This window comes from Archocentrus centrarchus, unplaced genomic scaffold, assembly GCF_007364275.1.
Source record: "Archocentrus centrarchus isolate MPI-CPG fArcCen1 unplaced genomic scaffold, fArcCen1 scaffold_45_ctg1, whole genome shotgun sequence".
Classification (NCBI taxonomy): Eukaryota; Metazoa; Chordata; class Actinopteri; order Cichliformes; family Cichlidae; genus Archocentrus; species Archocentrus centrarchus.
This window is the reverse complement of record NW_022060271.1, coordinates 1,103,304-1,130,441: the sequence shown is the minus strand read 5'-3', so window position 1 is coordinate 1,130,441 and position 27,138 is coordinate 1,103,304. Positions and strand designations below refer to the sequence as shown.

At 48.2% G+C, this 27,138-nt stretch overlaps 1 protein-coding gene across 2 annotated transcripts; it reads right to left on the bottom strand.

The window, feature by feature from the left end:
• Positions 1-1,223: 1,223 nt before the first annotated feature.
• On the bottom strand, positions 1,224-26,171 carry corin (corin, serine peptidase). 2 transcript variants are annotated; one of them, XM_030725073.1, is made up of 24 exons: positions 26,041-26,171; positions 24,518-24,668; positions 21,033-21,353; positions 19,207-19,318; positions 18,920-19,024; positions 17,584-17,816; positions 16,693-16,806; positions 14,992-15,099; positions 14,149-14,259; positions 13,631-13,753; positions 13,037-13,144; positions 12,298-12,529; positions 12,073-12,215; positions 11,848-11,955; positions 11,617-11,730; positions 11,349-11,459; positions 10,812-10,935; positions 10,221-10,349; positions 9,914-9,963; positions 8,582-8,768; positions 8,296-8,458; positions 8,110-8,218; positions 5,245-5,378; positions 1,224-5,083 (listed from the first exon to the last, which is right to left on the bottom strand). In XM_030725073.1, exons 1-24 carry the CDS (start codon positions 26,098-26,100, stop codon positions 4,901-4,903), a joined length of 3,333 nt encoding a protein of 1,110 aa, XP_030580933.1. In that variant the 5' UTR covers positions 26,101-26,171; the 3' UTR covers positions 1,224-4,900. The 2 variants fall into 2 exon arrangements, with proteins under 2 accessions (XP_030580933.1, XP_030580934.1); XM_030725074.1 differs by lacking the exons at positions 24,518-24,668; positions 26,041-26,171 and having other exon boundaries at positions 19,207-19,314; positions 21,033-21,096.
• Positions 26,172-27,138: the final 967 nt, after the last annotated feature.

The window sequence follows — 27,138 nt, the reverse complement described above, 5'->3', positions numbered from 1 at the left end:
GTTTTAACTCTGTTGTGTTTGTCGCCGTGCAGAATGACAGACGTCACACACAGACACACACGCGGGGTAAAGCCTGGCATTATGGGAACACAGGTCACCCTCTGCATTAATGCCAGGCTGCAGCGCTGCAGACACAAACATGATCATTCTCATAATAGCCGGTGTGTGTCTGCGTGTGCGCACACGCAGCACTGACTGCACCTTCCCACCGCACGCCTGACGTTAACACAGGTGACGGGCGGCTCGCACCTTTCTGCAGGAGCTTAAATGAGTGTGTGAGGAGTCAAAGCAGAGGCCAACCCGCCGCTTTGTGCTGCAGAAACCACGCCGCTGCGCGCTCTCTGTATCCCAGGATTAGAGCTTTGCTCCTGCTTCGCTCTCAGGCTGCATATTAACCTGTCAGCTGTGACGAACTGCTGAGTTCACTCCCAATGAGCTCAAATGTTTGCATGCGGTACTTTGTTTAGTCCCAGGTGTTTGCTACTGGGATGAGAATCAGCCCCTCCCAGACTGAGGACGAGGCTCTCAGAGGACAGGATGGGGGGCCCAGTCTGGACTTCAGGTATATCAGGGTCTTTGTGAGTGAGGGAGACGGTGTTTTCCTCTGTTGGGACGGTTGTATTCTTAGTGAGACACTTTGTCTCATTTGGGATGAATGAGCACTCGGCTCTTTAGGAAATGCTTCTTAGGCTGCAGCCTGTGTTTGAAAAGCTTAAACTTTTGCACAGAGACCGATTCAAACTGGGCAGACTCTGGGTCGCGCCATTCAGGGTGAATGACAGGTGAGAGCGTCAAAGCCTGAAAGCTGTACATCTGTTTGGTTTTCCAGGTCCCGGGAACGTCGCTGTATCTGTGCTTTACTCTCAGGGAACGGGCCTGACCTGGATCACCTGATTCCAGGTAGCTTTTGAAGGAGTCGCCACAGATAAACTGCACCTGTTTGTGTGTCCTTCACAGCACCGGGCTGTATTTTTATTACTAACGAGTATGATCCTTCAGTCTGAGCATGAACTATTTAAAAATGTCCATCTAAAGATACGCGTGACGCTCAGCAGCTTTTTCAGGACCAGAGGAAGTGGAAAGAGACAATGCACCATCACAGCTCTGCAGACGCCCGTGAGTCACACATGACTTAATCTAAACATAACCCTCAGCAAGTGACACACACACACACACACACACACACACACACACACACACACACACACAGCAGAGAGTGTGTATAAGTTTATTGGTGTGATACAAGATGATATAAACCAAATATTCACTGTTTACACAAAACATCAGAGGCTACAGTGTGTCCATGAAGCATTTAAATCTATATACTCAAACATTACTCATCATCATCGTGACAACAAAGTCATAAGAGCTAAATCAGGAAGAAACAAACACGCAGTCATACACGTGACTGTGACCCCACACACACACACAAACACACACCAACAGCCCTGTGTAGGAAGCATGACATACAAAAGCTGTAGAAAAATACTCTTAAAAAACCAAACACACAAAACAACATCAGCAGCAACTTGGAATGTTCAGGATGTGAGTTAGACCTCAGCACGGAAGGTCAACGGGGCAATCTGTTGGGCAACTCTTCCACCGGGTTAACAGGACAACAAGAAAGGTTGAGAAGAGAAATTAATCATGAAGGATGGAACAGTTCCACATTTGTTTTAACAAATACCCGGGGACGAGCTTTCCCTGTCTGAATCCAGACTGTTCCTATCTCAGGTTTAACAAACTCTGAAACAAAGCTGGCTGTCACTGCTTTGTGACTGTCAGAGGGAAACAGAAATCACTGCATGCTCCACCCGGTGCTCTCCCAGCAGCCTAACACTGCAGCCACACCAGCCTAGAGACTGGTTGGCAACCACCGCTTATATGCAAACTATGGATGGCCACCACAATCTGCTCATGACTAAAGCGATCACAAGGAGCTTTGTGGTGGAGCAGCTTCTTAGTGACTGATTTCACCTGCCGACAGCCAGCAACCACTCGCTGACCGGTCGAGGAACACACATTTTTCCTTTGTGACCACAGGGTGTCAGGCGGTCACCAACCGGTCTCTAGGTCTGTGTGACTGAGGCCTGAGTTTGGATTATATTTGGTGGCATGGACGCTGTTTTGCTGTCTGTGTAAAGATTATTACATATGTTATGATCACACCTGCCAGGCTCAGTACAAAATTAATAACTGTGTGAGTTCAGTGTTAGCTTAAAGCATGAACCATGCACATAATTAGAGGTGAACAAAACCCCGGTGGGCACTCGCAGTACTGCAACAAAAAACAAAAAAAAGTGTTGTCCCCCAAGGCCGCCATATTTAAAGACTCGTCTGTAAAAACGTGTAAACTGCAAACAAAGTGTCTGTTATAAGTTTTAATGTGTGAACCTTTAATATTTTTATGCTTCTAGTTTAGCTACAATGAGAAAACTGCTACAGTTGAACAGTTGGACCTAAACGGCTTGTAAATAGACAGCAGAAGCTAACGTAGCTCAGTGCTAACGCTATGAAAACACACCACTGAACGCTCTACGCTGTGCTACATTTGTGCTTCGTATTCTAGCTGGCGCTAATCTGGCAGTTAATCGTTTGTGTTAGTCTGCTAGCTTTAACTACACTCCGTCCTGTAAATGAGAAAAAGCTGTCTGATGCTAACATTTGAGTTCATGCTAATGTGGAAACATTAGCATTACATTACAGTTATGCTTCGTAGGCAGTTTAAATATTAGCTTTTTCTGCGCTTTAACATTTAGGTTGCTTTTAGAGGAAAACTGGGTAAGACTTTAAGTCCCCTAATTCATCATTTATAATAAGCATGTTATTAACGTCACTGATATATCTGTAACCAGAGACGTCACCTTTGAAGACATTTTTCATCATGGTAAACAAACATGAATAAACACAGCTTGTAACTACATCTTAGTGGGTTATATACAAAAATAAAGCTTGTTTTAATTTCATTACTATCATACAGAACGCTGCGGGGGGGCTCGAACAGCTGTGAGAACAAAGTGTTACATGTTGGCCATCAAAGTTGCCCGAGATAAGTTGCCGGTGTGGTTTGAAGCACGCGCACACATCAGCTTACACGCAGACACACACGTACAGTACGACATTGTACAGGTAACAAAGTTGTTTTTTTCTTTTTGTTTTTTAACTGCTAGGCACTATAGAGTGAAGCATTGTGGGAAACTGAGTGCTCGGCTGGTCTGTTTTAGCAGCTTCAGTGCTTATCGCCTGAATATCGATGTGATAATGTTCGGTAATGCTTTTTAAATCTCACAGCTACTCTCCGGGAAACAGTCCTCAGTTCTCTCCACCACAGCTGCAACAGCCACTAATCATGGACTGCTCTTATTAAAATAATCTAAAAAGCAGGATATGATGAGTCAGGTCGTTCTTTAAAGTTTACCTATTCTGCTCATTCCAGCTCCATATTTTCACTCCTGGACTAGAGCAGCTTAGCATGAGCCACAGTTTATAATAATCCCTATTTATAACGAGCATTGGTGCAGCCCTTCAGGTCATCATCTGTCAGTAACAACCTGTTTTAGCTCCTCCCACTTTAGAGCAGGTGGGTGGGGCTCTCCATGGCCTCATAAAGATCAAAGAGCAGAAAAATTGATTTTACTTTAAGCATCTGCTCAGCCTGGTGATCAATAAACCTTTTAAATAAAACAGGATAATTAATAATCACATCAGAGTGTGAAACTTTCTCTCAGGTCACTTTGAGGAGTATTTCCAGGAGAGTAGCTCATAAAATGACTGAGATGGAGTTTTTCTGTCTTTATGCTAATTAAAAGTTTTAGCTCCAGTAGTTTCTTCAGAGTGTGTGTGCATATGAACATCACACAGCTGGGTTTTTCCTCTGAACTGCTGCTCAATCCCACATACCAAGAGACAGGTCAGAAACCTGACCAGCTGCAGAGTGGTTGCTGGGTGAACTCGCTCCATAAGAGGGCGCTGCACCAACAACTTCCTGGTATTTGCTTTGGTTGCTAGCATGTAGCAGGTTGTCTGCAAATACTCACCGACTACTTGCCAGGTGTTAGACGTTTTAAAGTTTTACTAACACTCTGCAAGTAGTTGGTGAGTATTTGCAGACAAGTTGCTGTCTTCCATCCAAACTACGAGCAACCATGGCAATATGCTAGTGACCAAAGCAATAACACGAGGTTTATGTGCAGCACCAGTTTCACCCTTTAAACTCCAGCTAACACTCGCCAACTGGTCGGGGAATACACATCTTACCGTGGTGACCGAGTGGTCTTTAGGCCTGTGTGACCGAGGCATGAGATTAGTGTTTATGGATGAAGAGAAAAGCAATGATAATTTGTAACAATCTGAGAAACAAACAGCTGTGAAACGACTGCTGAAAGCTTCATGTTGGAGTTTAAGGGGATTACCAGAGCTCACTGTTTCATAGGTTAGACGTCTGAAAGTAAACAACTCACTTTATTTAACCAGGAAGTGAAACTTCACATTAAGAACCCTTCATGTCAGAGTGCTGTGGGAGTTTTCAGTGACTCTGATTAGCTGGGGTAAAGCTAGCCGACAGCGAGGATGTTAGAGGAACTGCAGGCTTTGGTGCTGACACCAACATGAAGCACTGAGCAGTGGTTCCACTGTGGTTCCACTGTGCGGCCTCGACTCTGCAGAGCCAAAAAAATCCTAAAAGTAGAGTTCAGACTTTAGTGACTGATCGAATGGACGTCGTTTCTACTCATTAGCTAGCTACTTTGTTACAGTGCTGCTGCTGCTGCAGCGCCTGAAGGCTATCAGTACAGATATAGGCACAGGTAGAGGAACTGAACGTGTGTTGTGGCTGATGATGACATCACTTCCTCCTGGAATGAACGAGCGCTTGGAGCAGGAAGCGTTTGGTGTGTGTGTGTCAGTCACTCAGGTATGTGTGGATGTAGATCTGTTGCTGGATCCAGGGGGTGAAGTGGGTCACGTTGCTATAAACTCCGGGTCCGAGCACTTTACTGAAGCACACGCTGCCCCACGACGTCAGGCCGAACAGCGTCCAGCGCCCGCTGTCCTCCTGGCACACCAGCGGGCCGCCGCTGTCGCCCTGCGCACATCAACATTAAACACAAACTGAGGTACACTTACTAATTAATACTAATGCAGGCTAATGTTGATCATTGTGGCTGCAACTGCAGGCATGAATTTAACTGCGTCACATCTCTGAAGCTGTTTACATCAGTGACCAGCTGTTACTGCAGATGTTACCATGCAGGAGTCGACGGTTCCAGCTTCATAACCGGCACAAAGCATTCTGGGAGTGATGGTCTTCATGTCGAAGTAGGACTGACACTGAGACAGCGAGATGATCCGAACCTCCCCCTCCTGCAGCTTGAAGGGCACTGCGCACAAACACAGGAAGGACATGAGCGCTCAGTCTGCTGAAGGTTCCTCACAAAGGACCTGAAGATCTGTTTGTACATGTGGGACTTTATAAAAATAGAGATGGATCGATGGATGGATTTTTCTCCTGCAGCTAACACATGTGATGTAGTTTTGTTAAGCTTTAAATTAAGCAGCCCTTTCAGAAGTGGAGCTTTTAACGTGCACACGCTGTGACTCAAGTGGCAGGGCAGGTTTTCTGTGAATCAGGAGGTCGTGGTTTGATCCCCCACTCCTTCAGTCTGCACGTCAAAGTATCCTTGAGCAAGTTACTGAACCCCAAGGTGCCCCTGATCAATGCTGGAAAGCACTTTGGCAGAGATAAAAGTGCTGGGAAGTGGTGCGCAACTGGATGATGAGACTTGTAGCAGAAAGCTTTTTGAGTGCTTAAATTGTGTGGAACACCACTATGTAAGTGCTAGTCTGTTTTACCATTTACAAGGTCTTTTATTGTGAAATTTGACTGGCTCGCTATGTTTTTCCTGTGTCTGACTTCCTGTCCTCCTCTGCAGCTTCACGTGGACTCTCTAAAATGACAGATCATGTTGTACCTGGTGGGAAAAAGCTCCAGTGCTGAACAGCTGAAGGACTCTGCAGGCTCTCTTGGACATTCAGCATCATGCATCCACCAGCCTGTTAAAAATCTCAGTGTGGTCATCGACCGCTCTTTAACTTTGATAGACAGATTAGTTCTGTGGTTGGCTAAAGTGAAGCCCTTTCTTTCTTACAATGACTTTGAAAGAGTCAAACATACTCTAATCATGATGAGACTGGATTACTGTAATTCTTTGTATGTAGGTTTACCACAGTCACAGTCGGCTTCAGCTGGTCCAAAATGCTGCTGCTCGACTTTTAACAGGGACGAGGAAGTGTGACCTTATTACTCCAGTTTTAGCTTCACTTCATTGTCTTCCTCTTAATTTTAGGATTCATTTAAAGATTTTATTGATTGTTTTTAAGATCTAAACAGGCTGGCCCCTCTGTATTAGTCTGATCTTATTCACATTCATACTCCTGTAAGAGCATTGAGGTCTGGCCAATCAGATGATCCTAAATATTCCTGGATCTAGGCTTAAAAATAGAGGTGACCGAGCCTTTTCAGTTGTTGCACTGAGCCTCTGGAACACCGTACCCTTTCATATTAGAACAGCCCAGACTGTTTTTACATTTAAGTCTTTGCTCAAGACTCATTTCTACTCTCTAGCTTTTAATTTGAGCTAATCTTGTATTTATTTAGTTATTATATTTTGTCTGGATTTTTATTTGTTTGTTGTTTTTTGTATTCTCTGTATCATATTTTTGGGTGCCTGTGAAGCACTTTGGTCCACTCTGGTTATTTAAATGTGCTACATAAATAAATCTGACAGGCTGGTGACCTGTACAGGTGTACCCTGCCTCTCTATGACAGCTGGGATAGGCTCCAGAGACCCAGAACAGGACAAGAGGATGGATGGATGGATGGATGGATGGATGGAGGGATGGATGGATGGATGTTCTTGCACAGATCCTGATCTGTGCTGATCTAACATTGCTGTTGTAGAGCTCGATCTTGGTCTTGAAACTCTGCAGCTTCGATTTCCAGATGTTGTGGAAACAGCACCTCTGGTCTTGATGTCTTCATGGGCTCCACTGTGGCTGCCGAGGTTCTTCGACACTCTTCAGACCCTCCCAGAGTCTCATCACTGACGGATGGGTCAGCCAGCATGGTGATGGCATCACTTCGGTCCTCAGCAGGTCCATCTAGAGACGGCTTTTCTTAGCATAGTTGGGAGTCTGTTGGTCCTGGTGATGAGCTCTTGTTGACATGACTGCATCATCATGGATACGGCTCACATACAGGGTGAGGCGTCACTTTGTTGATGGTGATGACAAACAGGAGAATATAAATCACTCTTTCAAGGAGGTACGATCCAAAACGACCATCTAAACAAAGACACTGAAGTCATTACTCTCACAGCACCGCCCTCTGATTACAGAGAGCCCTGCAGAAAGCCTCGTTAGGAGGTCGCCCTTATGGGAAAATAAAATAATAAATGAATAGACCTGATGTTATTTTCAGACCGGTCAGAGCAGAGAGCCACCTGCGTGGTGCTTCTGAAACATGCTGTGGTGCATCTGCTGGACGCATTCAGCTGCAGCAGCTGCATCGGAGCAGGAACGCTGCGCGGACACGCCTGGAACATTCCCAGGATGGGCCCGTGATGCACGTGTGGTGGGAACAGTAAGTCCAGCCTCACTCCCAGCTCATCATATTTCACTCCTAACAGTTTTTATTATTCTTACCTAACCTACCTAATGTCTCCAGGCTCACAGCTGTGTATCTGTCTGTATCTGTTCATAGGTGGTTTCAACCCCAAGTTACTTATTAATCAATATTAATGATTGTTATTATGTAGTGATTTAAGGGTGTGTGAACACAGAGCAGACTCACACTCTCAGTGATGTTGTCTGGATTATGAGGGTAGAAACTCAAACTGAGGGCAGATTCTTTAAACACACTGACTGGAAATGACAAGAATAAAACTCTGACAAATAAATAAAAACAGACAAATGGAAACTCAAGCAAGTGTGTGTCTGTCTGTGTGTGTATAGTTGTGTAATGAGGGGTGAGTTCAGTCTAAGGTTAGGGTTGGGATGAGGTGTGTAAATAATGCAGGTGTGTGCGGCGTCCTGTGAAGCGTGTGCACTCACTCCTGTTGCCCATGTGACCCCAGCCGGTGATGTAACAGTAGGAGTCGGCTAAAGGCAGCTGGCCGGGCCGAGGCAGACACGCCGGCCTGACGAAGGGCGTGTCCTCAACCTGCAAACAGGAACAGGCCTCATCAGTGTCGAGCGCTCGCCGCTGATAATCAACCCTCTGCATCGGCTCGCTCTGACCTCAGAGTCCAGCTCCACTATACTGATGTCGTAGTCCACCACCGCCCGGTTGTAGCGCGGGTGTACGATGATGGAGCGCACCCCGCGGCTCTGGCTGTGACCGCCCGGGTGGTCCAGGTTGTTAAGGCCCAGCACCACCTTCCACAGATCTGCACTCTCTCTCCTGACACACACAGAGGCACACACACACACACACACACACACCTTAGTGTTTGATGCTACATCACAGTACGGCTCATCAGCGACACCTCCTGAAACCCTCCACCCCGTCCCGTCCCCCTCTCACCCTTCGAAGCAGTGAGCGACAGTCAGCGCCCACCGCCGGGCGATGAGGACGCAGCCGCAGACGTGCCCGCTCTGACCGCTCTGCAGTGAGCACTGCCAAGGCCACGCCCCCCGCCGGGACACCCGGCCACCCAGAATCCGTTTCTTCCTGTGAGGGTGGATGCCCACTGCCTGGCGCAGACCGCACTCTGACAGAGAGAGAGACAAGTGTGCTATTACACAGTAATAAACAAGGAAACCTCCATTACAGCCACTTCCTTTGTTTAAGATGAGCCATTACAGCCAACCAGCAACCTGCAGTTCCTCTCATGTCCACTTGATTCTGCCTCCCCACAGACTCCCCTGGATTATTAGGGGTGTGGCCTCTTTGACTGACAGGTGGATGGCAGCACAGGTGGCTGTAACTACATGCTAGGAGCTTCACCTCAGCTAACAGGAGTCCCTGAACTGGACCTCTGCTGTTGTGCTGCTGGAGCCTTTTAATGTGATTATCTGATAAATGATATGACTGCTGTGCAAATTAACAAGGGTGGCAGCCATAAAGGTTCAAAATGAGGAGGCCTCTGCATCACTGTGGCTATATGCAATCCATAATTACAGCATGTTACACCTGCTTCAGACAACCTAAAGACATCCTGCAGGTTCTCCCAGATGCCAGCATGCAGCGGTCACTATAATCATGTGACCTGACAGAGCATCAGAGTGACTCTGCTGCTGAACGTCTGGACTCAGAAGTTTCTTTCAGACACATAAATACAAAATGTTACTCAAAGCTCAGAGCAGGTGCAGCTATTGGTGCTAACGCTGTAGTGTTACAGTGGGCGTGTTTGTGAGAATAAACTTTGTGTGTTTTGGCTCCATCTGCTGGTAGCATGAGGAGTGACAGTGGTAAACATGCTGATGTAGCCAGCTCCTCAGTCTGATTCTTCAAGTTAGCTAGAGTAGCTGTGCATAGTTCAAAATCCAGGTTCTTTATCTCACACTGGACCTCAGAGCAGCCCCTCAGTCTGAAACAAGCAGTTTAGGCTCCTCCCCTTTTAAGCCAAATCATTCTGAATGGCTGTTCTTTGCAAACAGAAGGTTTGAACAGCAGTGTGCATGAGATGACCCTGTATTTTATATATATATATATATATATATATATATATATATATATATATATATATATATATATATGCTCTCCATGACATCATATGGAGCTAGAGTAATTTTTTATGCTCATCCATCATTAGAGTAAGACTATGGCAGGAAACATGCACACAGGTTTACAGAGTCAGCAGTCAAAGGAAGCAGGTGAGAGCAGGTCAGGTATGAGAGAAGAGGACAGGTTTACCTTCTCTGGTACACAGGACTGAAACTCTCCTCCTGGAGTGACACGCGTGGCTGGAGACAGAGAAGCATCCGTTATAATCATGTCGCAGGAACATCAGCTGAAAGCAGCCAGAACATCATGTTCCTCTGACACACACCATCAATAAGACCTTCACCTGCCTGAACAGGTGTCCTGTTTTCCTGCATGATGACTGATGGTGTGAATCAATGTTCTGGGTTCAGAACATTTAAAATCATATGACTGTAACGCCGGACACAGGCCTTCTTATTAAATCAGCCTCAGGTTCTCAGGTGACCCGGGCCGTTACCTTCTCTTCTCCAGCCGGGCCTGCAGGGCGGAGCCATTCTTCTGCTGCCACTCAGGGTGGACGTGTAACCAGCGGCGACGGCCGGGGACGCCAGGCTGATCGGGTACCATGGAAACAGAGGAGGGAATCCTGCAGAGAAAAACACAGCATACTCATCCTACCACAAACTGAGACCCGCCCACACTACAGGAAACAGTGTTTGCTTTAGGCGAGGGAAGCTGTGTGTGTGTGTGCCGGAGACACTAAATCACCCCGATAATTACCTGCTCCATTCTCACTGAATAAATCCATAAATAATCAGTTGTATCCTGACAGGATGAAGCCCGTCTGAGTACTCAGACATCTGTGCTCACAGTCAGCTGCTCTGGGTCTACCAAGGGTCATGGCTGCAGTGTGTGTGTGAGTAAGTATGTAGTGTTTCCCACAGAATTAGGTGTCTCCAGTCAGCTCCACTGTGGAGCCTCAGAGAGCTCACTATAGGCCTGTGGTGGGGTTTCTCCACATCGTAATAAAAATATTTGAATGTGAAGCATGTCTTTGTACCGTCCTGTGAAGTGCTGCAAACACGTGTGTGCGTGTTACTAACCTTACCCTAGTCCCAGCTGGTTGCAGGTCAGTTTGCTCAGCTCGTGGTTCCACTCGTCTGCACAGACCTGATACTCTGCTGCCGTCTTAAACACCGTCAGCACAGAGCCCGACCGATCGGACAGCGACACTGCAGAAAGAGCACATCAGCGCACAAATCACAGAGAGAGAAATCTCTCTTTATGTGTGGATCTGTGCACACTGTTCAGAAATTAAACAATGGAAAATAATGTTTCTATGAGCCAGAAATGGCTTTACTTTCAACATTTTAATAAATGCTCCCTGTGCAGCTTTATCATTCAGCATATTTCACTGTATGCAGACGATACTCACCTTTATATCTATAAATACTCTTTACTCTTTCAGCCTTATCGATAGTTAGAGAATGATTAAATAAGCAGAAAACAGAGATTAAACGTACACACTCACGTTTGCATGACAACAGATACACCTGTTTACACTCTCTGCACTGTCTAAATTTCCAAAAGCATCTTTGCAGCATCGCCAAAATAATATCAGACCTTTGAAATGAGTTTTTCATACCACAGTTCCATTCATCGGAGCTGTCTGAGCAGTGCTTCTTTCCATCGCACCACAGGGTCCGATGAACGCACTGATGGTTGTTGCAGGACAGCTCGTTATCCCTGCACACCGCTGAATATGAATATGAAGAGAGATCATTAATGATACAGTCAGTGAGGTGATTATTGATGCAGCACAGAGGAAACACAGAATAAAGACAGATAAATGACAGATTAGTCTTATCAGTGCACTTACAACAAAGAACAACATCAACATCAGTAACCCTTACAGCAGTTGGCCTCGTCCACCAGCTGGGGGCAGTCTGGGAACCCATCACAGATCATGCTGGCTTTAATGCAGACCGTACTGCCGGGACACTCCCACAGAGCGCGCTCAGTGCAGCCTGACAGACAGACACGAGGGATCAGAAACTGGAAGCTGCTTGGTAAACGGCAGTTTGCAGAACATGAATGTCAGATCAGGCAGCAGAGCCCTGATGAAATGTGAGCGTCTCTCTAACCGCAGTTGTCCTCGTCGCTGTGGTCGTCACAGTCCAGGTGTCCGTCGCAGCGTTTGCTTGCCAGCACGCAGCGACCCGACCGGCACTTGAAGTGGCTCGGGGAGCACTCTATCACCATGGAAACACAGCGTAAACAGGAAAATAAAACCTTAGCTTCATAAATTAGGAGCAGAGAGCCTCAGTGATCATCATCATCATCATCATCAGGACAAGCCGAGGGCGTACCGTCCACTCCGGCCTCCGGCAGCAGGCAGGTCGTGTTTCCTCCCTCCTCTGGAAACTGATTACAGTCGGAGTCCTCAGGCCACTGCAGTCCCACAATGCTCAGCACCGACTCACACTTCTCCTTTGCATTACGGCACAAAGACCTGCGAGAGAAGCAGAGGAGGAGGGTGTGAAATATCTTCCAGGGCAATAATCGGATTATTAACTAGCTGAGAAGTTGCTGACCTGCAGGGCGGGACCCTCTGCAGGCTGACCGGGTCACACTTTGGCACCAGCAGTGTGCAGGCGTAGAACATGAGGTACTGGTAGCAGCCGGTCTGCACCAGGGCGGGGAACAGCGAGGACTCCCAGGACACGGAGCTCTCTCTCTGGGACAGGTGACCCAGGTAGTTGGGGAAGCTGGTGAGGTTGTAGGGCAGGTTCATGCACAGCTCCAGGCTGATGGGCTCACACCGAGCTGGGACAGGGAGAGCAGAGTCAGGAGTACATCCCACCACCAGGGGGCGACCTTTCAACCACACACTGTGTATGTGCTGCCTTTACTTTGATTTTTGACATTTAAAGTACTTCAGAGCATGAATGAACTGTATTTAATAGCTTACAGCTGACTTCCTGTTGCCTTTGTGGATGTGACAAGTTAGACATAAGTAACTATTAACACATCAGGTCTATAAAGATCTGCAGTCAGACAGACCCTGGGGCCTCACATGCTTTCTACCAACTTTACTTTAGCTACTGACTCAAAGCGGTCGGCACTTATCAGGTCTTCTCTCCTGCTAAAGCTGAAGGTATGGTTGAGCACAGATGGGGCTCAACCATACCTTCACAGAGGTCGATGACCTGCGAGCCCGATGGTCCCCCTGCTCTTCACCAATAACAACAATAATATAAAGCTCCTTCAGTGTGACGGGCTGCTCTGCAGAGTCAGCAGTCTTAGCGAGGACCCAGTTTGGTGCTGACTCACTGCAGCTGCCGTTGTTTCGGGGGTCACACACGGCGTTGCTGCCCGTACAGGCTGGCTGACAGGAAGTGGAGATGCAGCTGGGCTGACCGGGAACGCACCCACCCTGAGCTGAAAGAAAACAGCACACACAGGTAAGAGTTTATAGTGGAGTTACTGGACAGAGGAGGATGAAGATGGAGCTGCAGGCAGGAGCAACAGAGGAAACCCTCAGAGGAGGTTTGTGGATGAAGGAGGACATGCAGAGGGTTGGTGTGACAGAGGAGGATGCTGAGAGATGGAGGCAGAAGATCCAAAAATATAACTGCTTCATACATAAAGCTGCTTTGTCTTGTGGTGGAGATTAAGATGTAATTAGCTCAGAAATATCTGTGAAAAGGAATGAAAAATGTGTTTTTCCATAAACTGTTCCTGGTGAGTCCTTTAGGGGTCAGAGATTTACCAGCTGGGTGCTCAGTGTGTGTGTGTGTGTGTGTGTGTGTGTGTGTGTGTCAGTATTTATAGTATTTGAGTTCATATGAATGTTTATCTGCCGTCTATCACAGAAACTTTCATCTCCCAGTAGAGATGTTTTAGCTGCTCTGCAGACAGACTCACTCTGGTCTGTGGTGCAGTTGTCCTCGTCGCTGCCATCTTTGCAGTCGTCCTCGCCATCGCAGCGAAACGCAGAAGGGATGCACTGACTGTTCCTGCACTCCAGCAGACCCTGGCTTTTACAGGCTGCACACACACACACACACACGCACACACACACACACGTTCTGTAATCTTTAATGTGCTGAGTTACATTCATGCATGATACCAAATGCTTTAATGTTGAGTCACTGAGTCATTGGGGACACAGCAGTGAATCATCAGTGACTCAGCTGCATTCATTTGGCATTTAGAAATCCTAATAATATGATTTTGATACCATCAAAAAAACAGATTCAAAGAGACTTCATAATGGGTTGTGGTGCAGTGCATGAAAGCACCACCAGAGGGCGGTCTGGTTTAGCTGAGCTCAGTGAGCTGTGAAACAGCTGAACTGCTTATAATTCAGGCATCAAATCTATAACTGATATTTACCATCAGAGTTAGTTTTATTCTCAGAAACCTAAGCTAGCGTCACTCACAGCAGTTGAGTTCGTCACTCTTGTCCAGGCAGTCGTGGTCTCCGTCACACAGCCAGTCTCTGGACACACAACGCCCATCACCACACCGATGCTCCCGAGCCACGTTGCACACTGTAGGGACACAGTTAGCTACAGTTAGCTTCAGTTAGCTACAGTCTGAAATAACACGACCTGCCTCCACTGTCTGGACTGAGTTAAGGTTCACAATTATGTGTGGAGGCAGCTCACCATCTACAGGCAGACAGGCGGATGCTCATATTAAACATGAGCTCAGTGTGTCTCTGAATGCTCCAGTATACTCATTTTTCCCCACCCTTTAATGTCATAGAGAAGGATATCCTTATATGGTCATCTAAGAAACTCCACCCACACTGTGCTGGTGACAGATAGCAAATCAGAAGAGAGATGTCTTAGAGGAGGAGCTAAAGCTTGATCCAGACAGAGATGAACTGAGGGGCTGCCGAGGCCCAGGAGAAGACATAGAACTGCGTATCATGCAAAGCTGCTCCAGTGGCTGCAGAATGAAAATATGAGCAGAGCGTCCACCTTTAACCAAATTCAGCTTTGTGGCTTTTTCCTTAATTGTGAACAAACGGCACTGATGAGTGGACCCCTGAGCCGGGTGATGCACTCACAGTAGGTCCTCACAGATACATAAAAGTGTGCGTGCGTGTGTGTGTGTGTGTACAGATGGACAGGTGCTGGATTGCCCTCATCCACACTTCCCCTCTCTCTGACCCCACAGCTGATCCCGAGCTGCGAAACTGCGTCAGCGTGAGTGTGATACTCTGTGTGTGTGTGTGTGTGTGTGTGTGTGTGTGTGTGTGTGTGGTGGGGGCTCACCACAGTTGAGTTCATCGCTCAGGTCTCCACAGTCATCATAACCATCACAGACCAGAGCGGGCGAGAGACACCGACCAGTGTTACACCGAAACTCTCCATCTGCACACACTGAGAGAGAGAGAGGAGGTCACATGATCAGCACCTCTTCATGTTTCACGTCCTCCTGTTTTCTCCTTCTTCATCTCAGCTCAGGGGTTTCTGTCCCAGTTTCCTCAGAGAGGACAGTCGTGTTCCTGAGAGAGCTCGGGGTAAAAAAAAGAGCTTTCTCAGGAACCCTTTGAAGAACCTTTTAGAACCTTTAACCCCAAACTTTAGAAACAGTCTCTGAGCAGATCAGTTTGTTCCTCTGAAGCTTTCTGACATTCTCAGGACTGATGGAGGAGATGTACAGCTGACTGTCTGCACTGAAACAAATGCTGTAAAAGTTTATTTGGGAACGCTGAAGTCCATCTGTGGACCTTTCAAAGAATAAAAAAATTTGGATACTTGAACCATTTTATAAGCATTTCACTGGAGCGTTGAAGAACCCTGCAGCAGTCCCAGAAGTGTTTGTGGTTCTTTATAAGGAACCGTGAACTCCTCAGGGCACATTCTCAGGATTCAGCAGCTTGCTGATGAAGCTGATAAGGAGCTGGGAGACTTTTATGGAATTCTGGGGGAGGGAAAGCTGGAAGCTTTTTATTTTATATTTGTCATTTAATCTTCTTATTAGCATCCCTTCTGTCCACCCTTCTCACTGACTGTTTTATTTATGGGAGGGCAGAATGGTTTTCCTCGGTGAAGTTTCGGAGTTATCCCGTTTCTCCGGTGGTCTCAGCCCACAGTGTTAGACTCACTGTGAGGTTGGGAACATCGACCAGCTGATGAGGACACAGATGCACTAATGAAAGGTGTATGGGGTAAAGGGTACTGCTTCAGGTACAGATAAGAACACAGCAAACCCTGAGAGTGGTGCTCTGTGAGGACAGCAGGGGGCGCTGTGACTGTATCTTCTCTTCATTGTGTCCCAGCCTGACTCCTTCCCTCTGTTGTCTCCTCTCGTTGTGTTGCCTCGTTAGTGCTCTCACTGTGTTTCTGATCTGCATCATCTAGTTTTTATCTGTTTCCTTTGACCTCCAGGTCACCTCAGGAACACTTGGGTTAGGGCTGTGTTACATTTTAGCCACGTGAATAAAAATGAGAAGAAGTTCCCTCTGACTCTGTGTCCCTACACTTCCTGTGCTGAATAAAGGCCATATAAAGGGAAGCCTACAGCTGGGCCTCAGTGACTCACTGAGAGATGAAGGGTAGACTGTTGGCTCCGCCCATCATCTCCCTCCCGTCCTTCACTCCTTCCTGTTCTGTGTGTTTCTCACTTTGTGCCCTGTTCTTCCTTCACTTGTTGTGATGTGTGACTTTTACAGCCCCACAAACCTCTGCTGCAAACAGAAGGCTGAGGTCAAACCGAGGGCGAGAGACACTCACACAAAGAGAAGTCCCCCTCTCTCCTTTTCTGATGGTCGCCCCCTATGGATTCTTTGTGTCACCATGACGACCACCTACTTTGGGAACTCCGCTGTCATCCACTCAATCACCTGTGACACCATGGCAACAGGCTGAGACTCTCCCTGCTATTTACATTGCTATTGTGTGTGTGTGTGTGTGTGTGTGTGTGTGTGTGTGTGTGTGTGTGTGTGTGTGTGTGTGTGTGTGCAGCCTCACCGCAGTGTGTTTCGTCGCTCCAGTCGTCACAGTCATTGTAGCCGTTACACACCAGTTTCTGAGGGACACAAATCCCCGTTGCGCACAGGTAATGGTCTTTCCCGCCGCACACAGCTGCCAACCAATCAGAGAGGACAACAGTGATGACAAACACCAACTTTTATGATGTACCAGAAACTGCAGTTCCTCCAATGTCCACTCGAGGCTCCAGCAGTGACTCCATGATAAAATGTTAGCTTTACGGCAGAAATAAACATGTTTACGGCCGGCTTGAGTACCAGACTTCTATATTAATGAGACACGAGTGCATTAATACAGTGCTGAAAATAATGGGGAGCATGAATGCACACATGTAAGTATTTTACAGACAAATCAGAGTTTATGTGGGTGCAGGAACCAACCGAGATCAAAAGCCAGAATGAGGCATCACATTCAGGTGGTGGAGTTCCACAGGGCTCTGTTATCAATCCTCTGCTTTTTATTAATGCTAAAATATATTCTTATAAAACTGAGTCAGTCCCCACAGGCTGTTTACATCCTGATAAAAACTGTTTTAGTCTCTGTACCCTCCATAACAGCTGTACAGGCGATGATTTTATTATAACCCACCTGTTAAAATCATATTAAGGCTCAAAGTTTGCACTATTAGGGGCGTGGCCTCTTTAACTGACAGGTGGATGGTGACACAGGCGGCTGTAGCTGCTAGCTGTCTGCTAGGCTTCACCTCAGCTAACTGGAGTCCCTGAACTGGACCTCTGGACCCTTTTTGTGCAGTTGGGGCCTTTTTAATGACATTATCTGACCAATCATACGGCTGCTGTGGCTTCATTGGACTAAAAGACCCTCCAAGGAGGCGGAGCTCCAGTTTGCTGAGTGAAGGTTGGTACTCACAGGGTTTCCCTTTGATGTGTCGTGGTGTGTAACAGGCAGGTGGCGTGAGGACTCCTGTAGGTGAAGGTGATGAAGGTGATGAAGGTGATGATGGCGGTGACGAAGCAGAGGTGCTGTTGCTGAACTGTGAGCAGCGCAGGAAGTCGGGCCAGGAGGCGTTAAACATCTGCAGGACGGGCTCACAGCCTTCTCGCGCTGCCTCGCAGAATGACGCGCAAGGCAACACGACCATCCTACACACACACACACACACACACACACACACACAGGGAGCAGTTTGTTAGCAGCAGTAAGAGGCAGAGCCCATAATCCTGCTGTCAGAGGTCAGGCGGAGTTGAAACCGCTGACTCTGAACACATGTGTGCACACTCTAATTTTGGAGGGTGTGAGTGTGTTATTATTAGCCACACACACATACAGCTGCTGTCCCACTTACTGTGTGAACAGCTGACATTTATGTGCAGCCGCACACTGTGTGTGTTTTATAGCTGAACAAGAACAAGTTCACCCTTTGCTAAACAGGCTGGAACTGAAGGCCTACATTTCCCAGAATGCTTTGAACTAGAACATGAAAGCTGAAGCTGCTCAGCACTGTGAGCACTGTGGTATCACACCTGTAAAATCTGAACACGCTCACAGACGGAGCATCGGGTCATGTGACTCTCTTAGATATCAGCTGTGGGCTGAGTTTCCACCTGCAGGTTCAGCAGTGTGTTCAGACTGGCTCAGGGTGCAGCAGGTGTGGTCCTTCCTGCAGGGCCTGGACTCATATCTGCATGTAACCCCCCCTCTCTGTGGGCAGCACCAGAGCTGGATAGTGATCAAACGGTAACTCAACACTGACAATAATGATCTAATTAGGATTTTTATGAAGTGTGATACCGGAGAAGCAGAAGAGTTTCCATCTTCTAACGGTTACACTCTTTGTGGGGGTGCAGGAAAGGCAGCTGAGAAACTGGAAGCCAATCCTAGATAGGCCCTGTGGAAATGATTAAAGGTTCTCCGTGGAAAACAAGACGCTGGTGCAGTGCTGCTGTCAGCTGCTGTCACACCACAAACCTGACGGGACTGTTTCTACACAGCAGCAGGAAACCACAGCCACAGTGTGGCAGCGGTGAGGGTTCTGATACGTGTGGTCAGAGTGGCCCTCCAGCTCAGCAGCTGGAGTACCAGCATCAGCACCATGTGGCCTCAGGAGCATCCTGACGACCTCCACTGCAACAAGCTGTTCACATGGAAACAGGACTGAGTGGCTGAGAGGACCATCCATTCCTACAGACATCATTCTCTCACTGCAACAGCTCTGTGTGTGTGTGTGTGTGTGTGTGTGTGTTACCTGTTGTGTGTGCCGTCAGCTGCGATGCACTCAGGCAGCGCCAGCGAGCAGCCAAAGAGCATGATGTGTCTGTAGCAGGAGAGTCTGCTGAGGTAGCTGAAGAACCTGAAACACACACACACACACACACACACACACACACACACACACACACACACACACACACACACACACACTAATGAGTAACTGATAATCTCATTTGTGAATCCATTGATCCGTTTGGTTCATGTAAACATGGTTGTTGTGCTGTAAGAGTCAGCTGCAGCTAAACCATAGCAACATGTTACCTTAGCAACATGTCGACCTCTGAGCTCTTCACCACGGCGACGGAGGAGGACAGCCACGTCTGATTGTAGGGCAGCATGTGGCACTGAGGCTCCACGATCAGCTGACAGCTACCTGCACAGAGACAGCTGCTCAAACTCAGACCCTGCAAGCTCCCCCTAGAGGCTGCTGCCGTTATCACAGCCTCGGCATAAACCAGTGGAAAGCACAGATGTTACATTTGTAAACCTTGATGAAATCATTTTTCCTTTGAACTCTGACATCCTCACTGAGAACATTGTTACACTGTTGTTTAAGCCTCTTCTGCTTCCCAACAAGAAGCAGCTTTTTGGTTCGTGCTGAGGGGGCATCTGAGGTTTTTCAGGGATTCCCCACATGGGTAAACCCAGAATTCAGTGGAGAGATTATATAGTAACTGGAAACCATTGTTAGGTTAAAGGGGCGGCCAGGCGGACAGACGGATGGATGGACGGACAGAGAGAGATGGACAGATGGATGGATGGATGGATGGATGGCTGGATGGATGGACGGACGGACGGACAGAAAGAGATGGACAGACAGATGGATGGATGGACGGACAGTTTGATGGATGGATGGATGGACGGACCGATGGATGGATGGATGGACAGACGGACGGATGGACAGATGGATGGATGGATGGATGGATGGATGGATGGACAGACGGACAGATGGACAGATGGATGGATGGATGGATGGACGGACGGATGGATGGATGGACAGACAGTTGGATGGATGGACAGACAGACGGACGGATGGATGGACAGTTGATTGATTGACAGTTGGTTTTGTCTGAAGTTAGAAGTAGAAAATTGTAGTTAGGGTGGTGCAGTGGTTAGTAATGTCACCTTACTGCAAGACGTTCCTGAGTTCTAAACCAGTTTGGGTTCTTTGCATGTCCTCCCACAGTCCAAAGACATGCAGTTAGTGTGGTTAGGTTAGCTGGTGATTTGTGTGACTGCAGGTGTGAATGTGAGTATGAATGGTTGTGTGTCTCTCTGTGTTAGGTGTACCCGCCTCTCGCCCTGTGACAGCTGGGATACAACCCTGGATTATGAAGCAGCAGGAAATAGACTGAAAATGAGGAAATGCAGGTCTTTATGTCTTTAAGACTGGCCTACTGATGGAGCATCAGTAGTTGGCTGTATCACAACAACATTAGTGCTTTATGAAGACGTTTGTGGCTAACATTAGCGTGGTGTGAAAGCTAACCCCGCTGCTACTTTCTGGGCGTAACGTTAACGTCTGAGTTGGTTAAACCAGGAGCGCGACCCTTTCAAACTAGGCGCTGAGCAGGAGGTCACGCATCCACTTAGTCAGTGAGTGTCCAGCATCCAATCAGAGGGCAGGACAGACTGAAGCTCATTAGCATTCACCTCGACTACACATTAATACACAGAAAAAGAGCGAGAGAGAGACACTGAAGGACAGCAGAGGAACAGAGAGAGACAGAGACGAGGGGAATTTTAAAATAGAAACTGAACAAACCATTTATCAGCACACACACAGACACACACACACACAGCCCATCAGGTCAGTAGAGGAGAGTAGAGGACAGCAGATCTGAATTCAGCTCAGACTCTGCAGCTTCTCTCAGGTACCCACTCGTCCTGCGGGCACTAATGGTGCCTAATAAGATTTTACTGTTTGACGGGAAAGGACACAACACTAACAGACCGGCAGCAGGACGGACAGAGGCTGCAGGGGACTGTGGGATTTGTAGTTCATCTTCAGCTGAGACCTATTTAACACTACACTACATTTCCCACAACCCCCCACTGCTTCCATCTTTCCTGGTAGTACTGGTTACCTGTGTCTGGTGCTGAGGTGGTGCTGCTAAGCCAGGCGGTGCTCAGTGATGTCACAGAGGCCAGCCAATCAGGAGTTGTTGTATAGGGCTGAGTGGGCGGTGCCTGAGAAGAGGTCACTGGGGAAACGGCGGCAGGTGTGCTCTGGCTGCGGTCGGCGATGCTGTCGTTGCTGTTCTGCGGCGAATACGTGATGTTTTCATCTGCAAACGAGGAGGGGGCGGGGTCGCTTGTGCTGTTGCTGTGGTAACCAGGGTCGCTGTCTGCGATGGGTTTGGGTGAGTGGAGGAGGCTGGAGTCTAAGTGGCTGCTCCCAAACATACCTGAGGAGGAACACACAGGTATCAGCCAATCACAGCGTGTTTCTCAGGCTTCATTCTGAGTTTCAGATGGACACTGATCCTAATGCATCCCATAAAACTGTTTTATGGGACGTGACCAGCATGTTCTACAGAAGCTTGTTTCTGGATAATAATGAGCTGCTCTCCATCAGTCACAATTTCAAAACACTGAGATAATACCTTGAAATTTGGATGTAGCTCTGCTAAAAGATTAGCTTGCATCCATTCCCATCAGGGACCTTCAGTGTTCTTTGATTTTAAGCTCCTGCAAGAACCCCTCAAATTAAAGAACCATGAGTCCACTAAACGCTGCTGTTTTCTGTTCAGTGCTGTAACAGGAAACATTGACGGGGCTCATTGCTGTAACAGCATGAGAGGGCAGCTCTTCATCTTACACATTTCATGCAAATTTAGATACAAAGTCCAGCACTGAGCAGATTCAGCCCAGCACAGGTCACATTTGAGGCTTTAAGCTTCAGTTAGCTGGGATAACTGACTCTGGAGGAGTGCTCTGGACCCACACTATCAGAGCTGACTGCTGTGAACCGGTTCTATATGACTGTAGATGATTTATGACTTAAATGAAAGCACAGGACTGTCTTCACGTTCTCTTTTATTTTGAAGGTTCCTGCCACTTCCTGCCTTCTTCCTTTCCCCGCCCTCAGTATGATCCTGACTTCACCTGTGCTTTGTTATCCCTCTGCCTGGTGTGTGTGGTTATCATGTCCTGTGGGTGTATTCTGGACTCCACCCTTCATGTTTCCCTCGTGTCGCCCCCCCACTCCCCCCTCCTTCATGAAACCCTTAATGACGCCGCGCCGTCGTGTAAGCCTGGTTACCATGGTGATCTGTTGTTGTGTTTTCTGTCACAGAGCTAGTGGGTGTGTCATTTTCAGCATAAATGAGTCAGATCATCAGCTGCTGCCCCCTCAGAATGTTTCATTATTCAGTCTGCAGCTGTTTCTGATGTTCAGGTGTCTTCATGTATGTACACACACACACAGACACACACACACACACACACACACACACACACACACACACAGTCAGAGTTTGCAGTGTGGGGGGTTAAATGTGTGTGTTCTAAATCTTGGTGTGGACGTGTCCCTGAAATCTACACCACAGGACTGTGAGCCTTCATCACTGAGTATAAATAATACAGCTGCTCATGAACACGAGCTGCTGCCTGCAGACCAAACCTCAGGCTGAGTGTATGAGCTCCGTTTGATCCATCAGTCAATCAATCAATCAATCAATCAACCAACCAACCAACCAGTCAAGCAGAACCAAAGCCCCAAATCTGGAGCTGTCACATCACAGTCAGCAGTTTTTTGTTAGTTTGTTTGTTTGTTTATTTGTTTATTTTGTTTTTGCTTTGTGTGTGTGTGTGTGTGTTTTTTTTTGGGGGGGGGGGGGGGGGGGTCAGTTGTGACCTGTGCAGGTGTTCCATGACAGCTGGGATGGATCCAAAAAGGATTTCCTGTTCATGTATCCAGGTGTGGATACATTTGAATACATAAAGTAGATCAGATGGTTCTCCAGAGGCTGCTCAAACCCGACTGGTCAGGAGAACTGGAACCACAGGGTTCTCAAACATCAGACTGAATGTCTGCTGACGCTCTCATGCAGACCTTTATGTAATAACTCCACTCTGATCCTTTTTGATTGGTGCATTAGATAAGACTGCAGCATGTGAAGCTGCTGTCAGAAACCAGGTCAGAGTGCTGAAGGTTGATGGTTTGATTCCTTCCCTGCTGCACTCAGAGGACATGCTCCTGAGGACCCGTGAGCTGGTCTCCTCCTGAGAAAGCTCCTGACTCTGAGAAGGTCCTTCTCTGCTGCTGCTTCAGGATACTCAGCAAAACAAAGACAGCAGCTCTCTGAGCAGGAGGCTCCTCACAGAGGAACCCTCTGAGAACAGACGCAGGCCAGCAGGAGGCACTCTGCACACTATTACATGTGTAATGATGGGAGAAGACACACACGCAGGCACACACGGACACACACAGCTTTATGGCATTTGTGTGCAGTGAGTCGTAGCAAACAAAAGAAGAAGAAGAGCTCTCAGTGAGAGGAACATCTGTGGCCTTCTATACAAACATGCTGGAGTTTGTGACTGTGCAGGGAGAGGAAGAAGGAAGAGAAGGTAAGGAGAACATCAGACAGGAACCACAGATACAGAAAACTAAAGGAAGGAAAACCCAGCACAGGAGGTAAGGTGATGAGAGAGGAAACTAAAAGGAGACAGAGGGGGAGACAGAGGTGCAGACAGAGGGGGAGACAGAGGGGGAGACAGAGGTGCAGACAGAGGGGGAGACAGAGCTGGAGACAGAGGGGGAGACAGAGGTGGAGACAGAGGGGGAGACAGAGGGGGAGACAGAGGGGGAGACAGAGGTGCAGACAGAGGGGGAGACAGAGGTGCAGACAGAGGTGGAGAAGTAAGAATGCCAAAGCTGGAGGAGGAGGAGGATGGAGAGATGAAGGTGGACGGATGCTGCTGCGTCTCTTTTACTGCCTGCGTAAATATTTGAAATTCTTGCAGTGTGATCCTGATGCTGATTGGCTGAGGGACTCCATGCTGTCATGGTGACAAGACCAAGCAACACACACACACACACACACACACACACCCATCATTGCCCTTATTCCTCTTTAGCTCCTCTTCATCAGGACAAAGAAAGAAAGAGGATGACTCCAGGAGGAGGAGGAGGACGTAAGGAAAGGTGGAAGGAAAGGAGAAAAGGAGTAAAGGAAGTGAAAGACAAGGAGAGAAAAAAGAACGATGGAGGGAGTGCTCAGATAAAAGGAGTGAAAAAGAAAAAGGCAGAAAAGATTCAGGAAAGAAAGAAGGAGGAAGGAGGAGAGGAAAAAGCTGAAGGAATGATAGGAGGGAAGAAAAGGAGGCTCAAATAAAGGAATAACAGGGTGGGAGGGTGGAGGAGGTCGGAGCAGGGTGGAGGAGGATGGATGGACTGGGTTACAGGCAAGTGAAATCAGGTATTTCCACTCTGAAGGTCAAAGGTTGACAGACTTTGACCTTTTAACACCTTTAATGACTAAAAAGACCTCAGAGGTGACGGAGCAGTGTGTGTGTGTGAGAGAGACAGTGTGTGTCTCAATGTGTGTGTGTGTGTGCGCGTGTGTACCGGTGAGGACCAGGACGAGCAGTAGGAGGCCGGCCAGCAGGCTCACGGTGGGAATCAGGATGTAGAGGAGAAGCCGAAGGTGATTGGTGGATCCTAGTTTGTGAGGACACGCCTCCCCGCCCATCCTCGCCTCGGGTCCTCGGACCGGAGCCTGGGGGGGGGGGGGAGGGGGGGGGGGCAAAGAGACATTCAGAGAACTCATACAAATGCAGGAATCCAGGTTATCAGAGGACATGAGGTGGTTTCCGGCTCTTTAAGCCCAGTTTTGGCCCCGCCCCCTTTCTTCCCCTGAAGGTTATTTTTACAGAGCAGAGGTGGGGGGGGCAGAGGTGGGGGGCACAGGGTGTTTCTGTCCTCTCAGAGTTTCCGTTGGACTCGCTGAAAGTTATTTTTGAAGCGATATGACGACAAGTGGACACTGGATCCCACTCAGCAACCCCCCTGCTTTAAATACTGCTGTGGATCCCCCCCTGTGCAGCCTGCTGATTGGCTGAGAGGATCTACAGGAAAAGCTGCAGGTTCGGGTTTTCTTCGATAATATCTATAAAGATTACTCCTGCTTTGTTCTGCTCAATAAGGTTTTTACAAATAAAAAACATGCAGATTATCTTATCTCACACCTCAGGCTTCATAGACTTTTATTCTGAAGGGCAAAACCAGGCGAGGAATGAACGGTCAGCATAAAAACTGTTTCTTTACAGCATTACTCCAATAATAAATAAGATAAATATAATAAAGGTGATCAGGTGTGAGTGCGGGGGGGGGGGGGGGGGGTTGCCACACTTCCTCCTGTAAACTCTTTATTTTATTTTGTAAATCAATGAACGATGATGTTCATCATCATTAAAGTCCATTTCATTTTCCCTCCTTCAGAGCTCGAAGCACCAAAACTGTTGATCATATGAATGAAATATGAATGATTTAAAGTAATCTCTCAGATTTAGGAACTCTCAGCTGTTTCTGGATCAGCTCACAGAAACAGACCTGCAGCACGAGGAGCGTCCGGCTGGTCCGGTTTGAGGTCCGTGACACACGTTAATGTGCGCTGCAGGGAGCCCTCGGTTTACACCACAGCACATCAGAAACACAGTAAACACAGTCTCTGCAGACGTCCGTGCAGCTGGAGCTGAACACCGACAGAACAAAGTTATTAAAGTTATTAATGAGAGTGTGACGTGGATCACAGGTGAGCTCTCACGCGGTGAAATGAGCGGAGGAAAATCGGCAGATTCAAAGTGAGAAACCTGTTCTTAGGGAACACCGTGAGCTGCGGGGCTGCCCGCACACCCAAACTAAATAATCTGATCGCACACGAATCACCGCTCCTGCCATCCTCCGGTAAAAGAACTGAGCCAGAGGCGGCGGGCTCACCGAGCTGAGAATAAGAGAAGCTCCACCGATTAGAATAAATCTCTGAGAGCGGAGAGGACAGAGGACGGACACCAAGGACAGCAGCCGCCGCCGCCGCGGGGACGGAGGCAGAGAGAGCCCGGGGAGGACGGAGACAGAGGGGGGGAACTCACCGCCGCAGATCCCGCTCCGCTGAAGGTGACACGCGGGCAGGTCTCCAGCCGCGCGGACATGACCTGCTGCTGCCCGCCGAGCGCGAGACCATCCCTCTGTCTGCAGCCCGCGAGCTGCTCCGCTAACTAACCGGGCACGAGACACGCTGGCTCCGCCCCTCTCCGCCCTCCCCCGCTCACCGTCACACAGCTCAGGTCGGCTGCACGTGAGGACGCCTTAACGTGGATTAAACCTGCAGCGTTCAGGTGCGTGGACGGAGCCGCGTGCCCCTCAGCTGGCGGGCCGGCACCCCCCCCAAGCTTAAAACTGAACACTCAGTGACTCCTAATCATGTTACTGACCTCCATAAACAGGTCTGCTGATCCCCCTGTTTACACCAGCCCACACCTGGATCAGGGCCGGGGTGGGTGCATGGATGGATGGAGGTCCCATGGGAACAAACACAGGCAGCAGTAAGAGACTGAGCTGGGTGGAGGTCACAGTGTGCAGCTAGGGTGGATGACAGTAAACAGGAGCATTAAGGGTATTAAGAGTTGCCCCTGATTAAAAGTACAGCTGCAGGGCCGTTTCGGGGGCAGGCAGTCAGAGGGGGCCCTGCTCACTAAAGCTGGATGGGGAGCGTCCTCTCCTGCTGAAACATGCAGACAGCAGCCCTGCTGCATGTTAACGTGTGTGATGCTGATGGTCGTAGCAGCATCAGGAACGCTCCCTGTCCTGTGGGGTAAAATGCTGCTTCACCGTGTACGAGAAGAACCTCAGTCAGTTTGTCTGAGCTCAGGTCACACTGAACAAACAGGAAGTTTAGAGAGAGCGCGCTCAGTGCATGTTTCAGACAGACCCTCGCCCCCACCACCACCCACAGCTTCAAAGAACCAAGATTCAATTAGGGAGTCCGCAAACCAGAGTGATGTCACAGTGCTGTGTCCATCATTTGTGTACAGCCTATGTGCATAAAGTAGTGATCCTAGTTATTAGTACACAAGTTTTAGTACTCAAATACTGTAATTGCTACATTAAAGTGGTTGTGCAGACTCATACTGAGGGATTAACATGTATACGACTGATGTCACTGAAGCCTCGTATCCTGCTGGGAAGCT

Bases quoted from the DNA above. Each gene is read 5' to 3' on its own strand.
- corin (XM_030725073.1), bottom strand. From the start codon at position 26,100: ATGTCCGCGCGGCTGGAGACCTGCCCGCGTGTCACCTTCAGCGGAGCG. The intron at 13,145-13,630 runs GTGAGTCTGTCT...GTTTTCTTTCAG, and splicing joins CAACTGCACCACAGACCAGA to CTCAGGGTGGGTGCGTTCCC. The intron at 12,530-13,036 runs GTGAGTCAGCAC...TCCCTGTCCCAG, and splicing joins CCGAAACAACGGCAGCTGCA to CTCGGTGTGAGCCCATCAGC.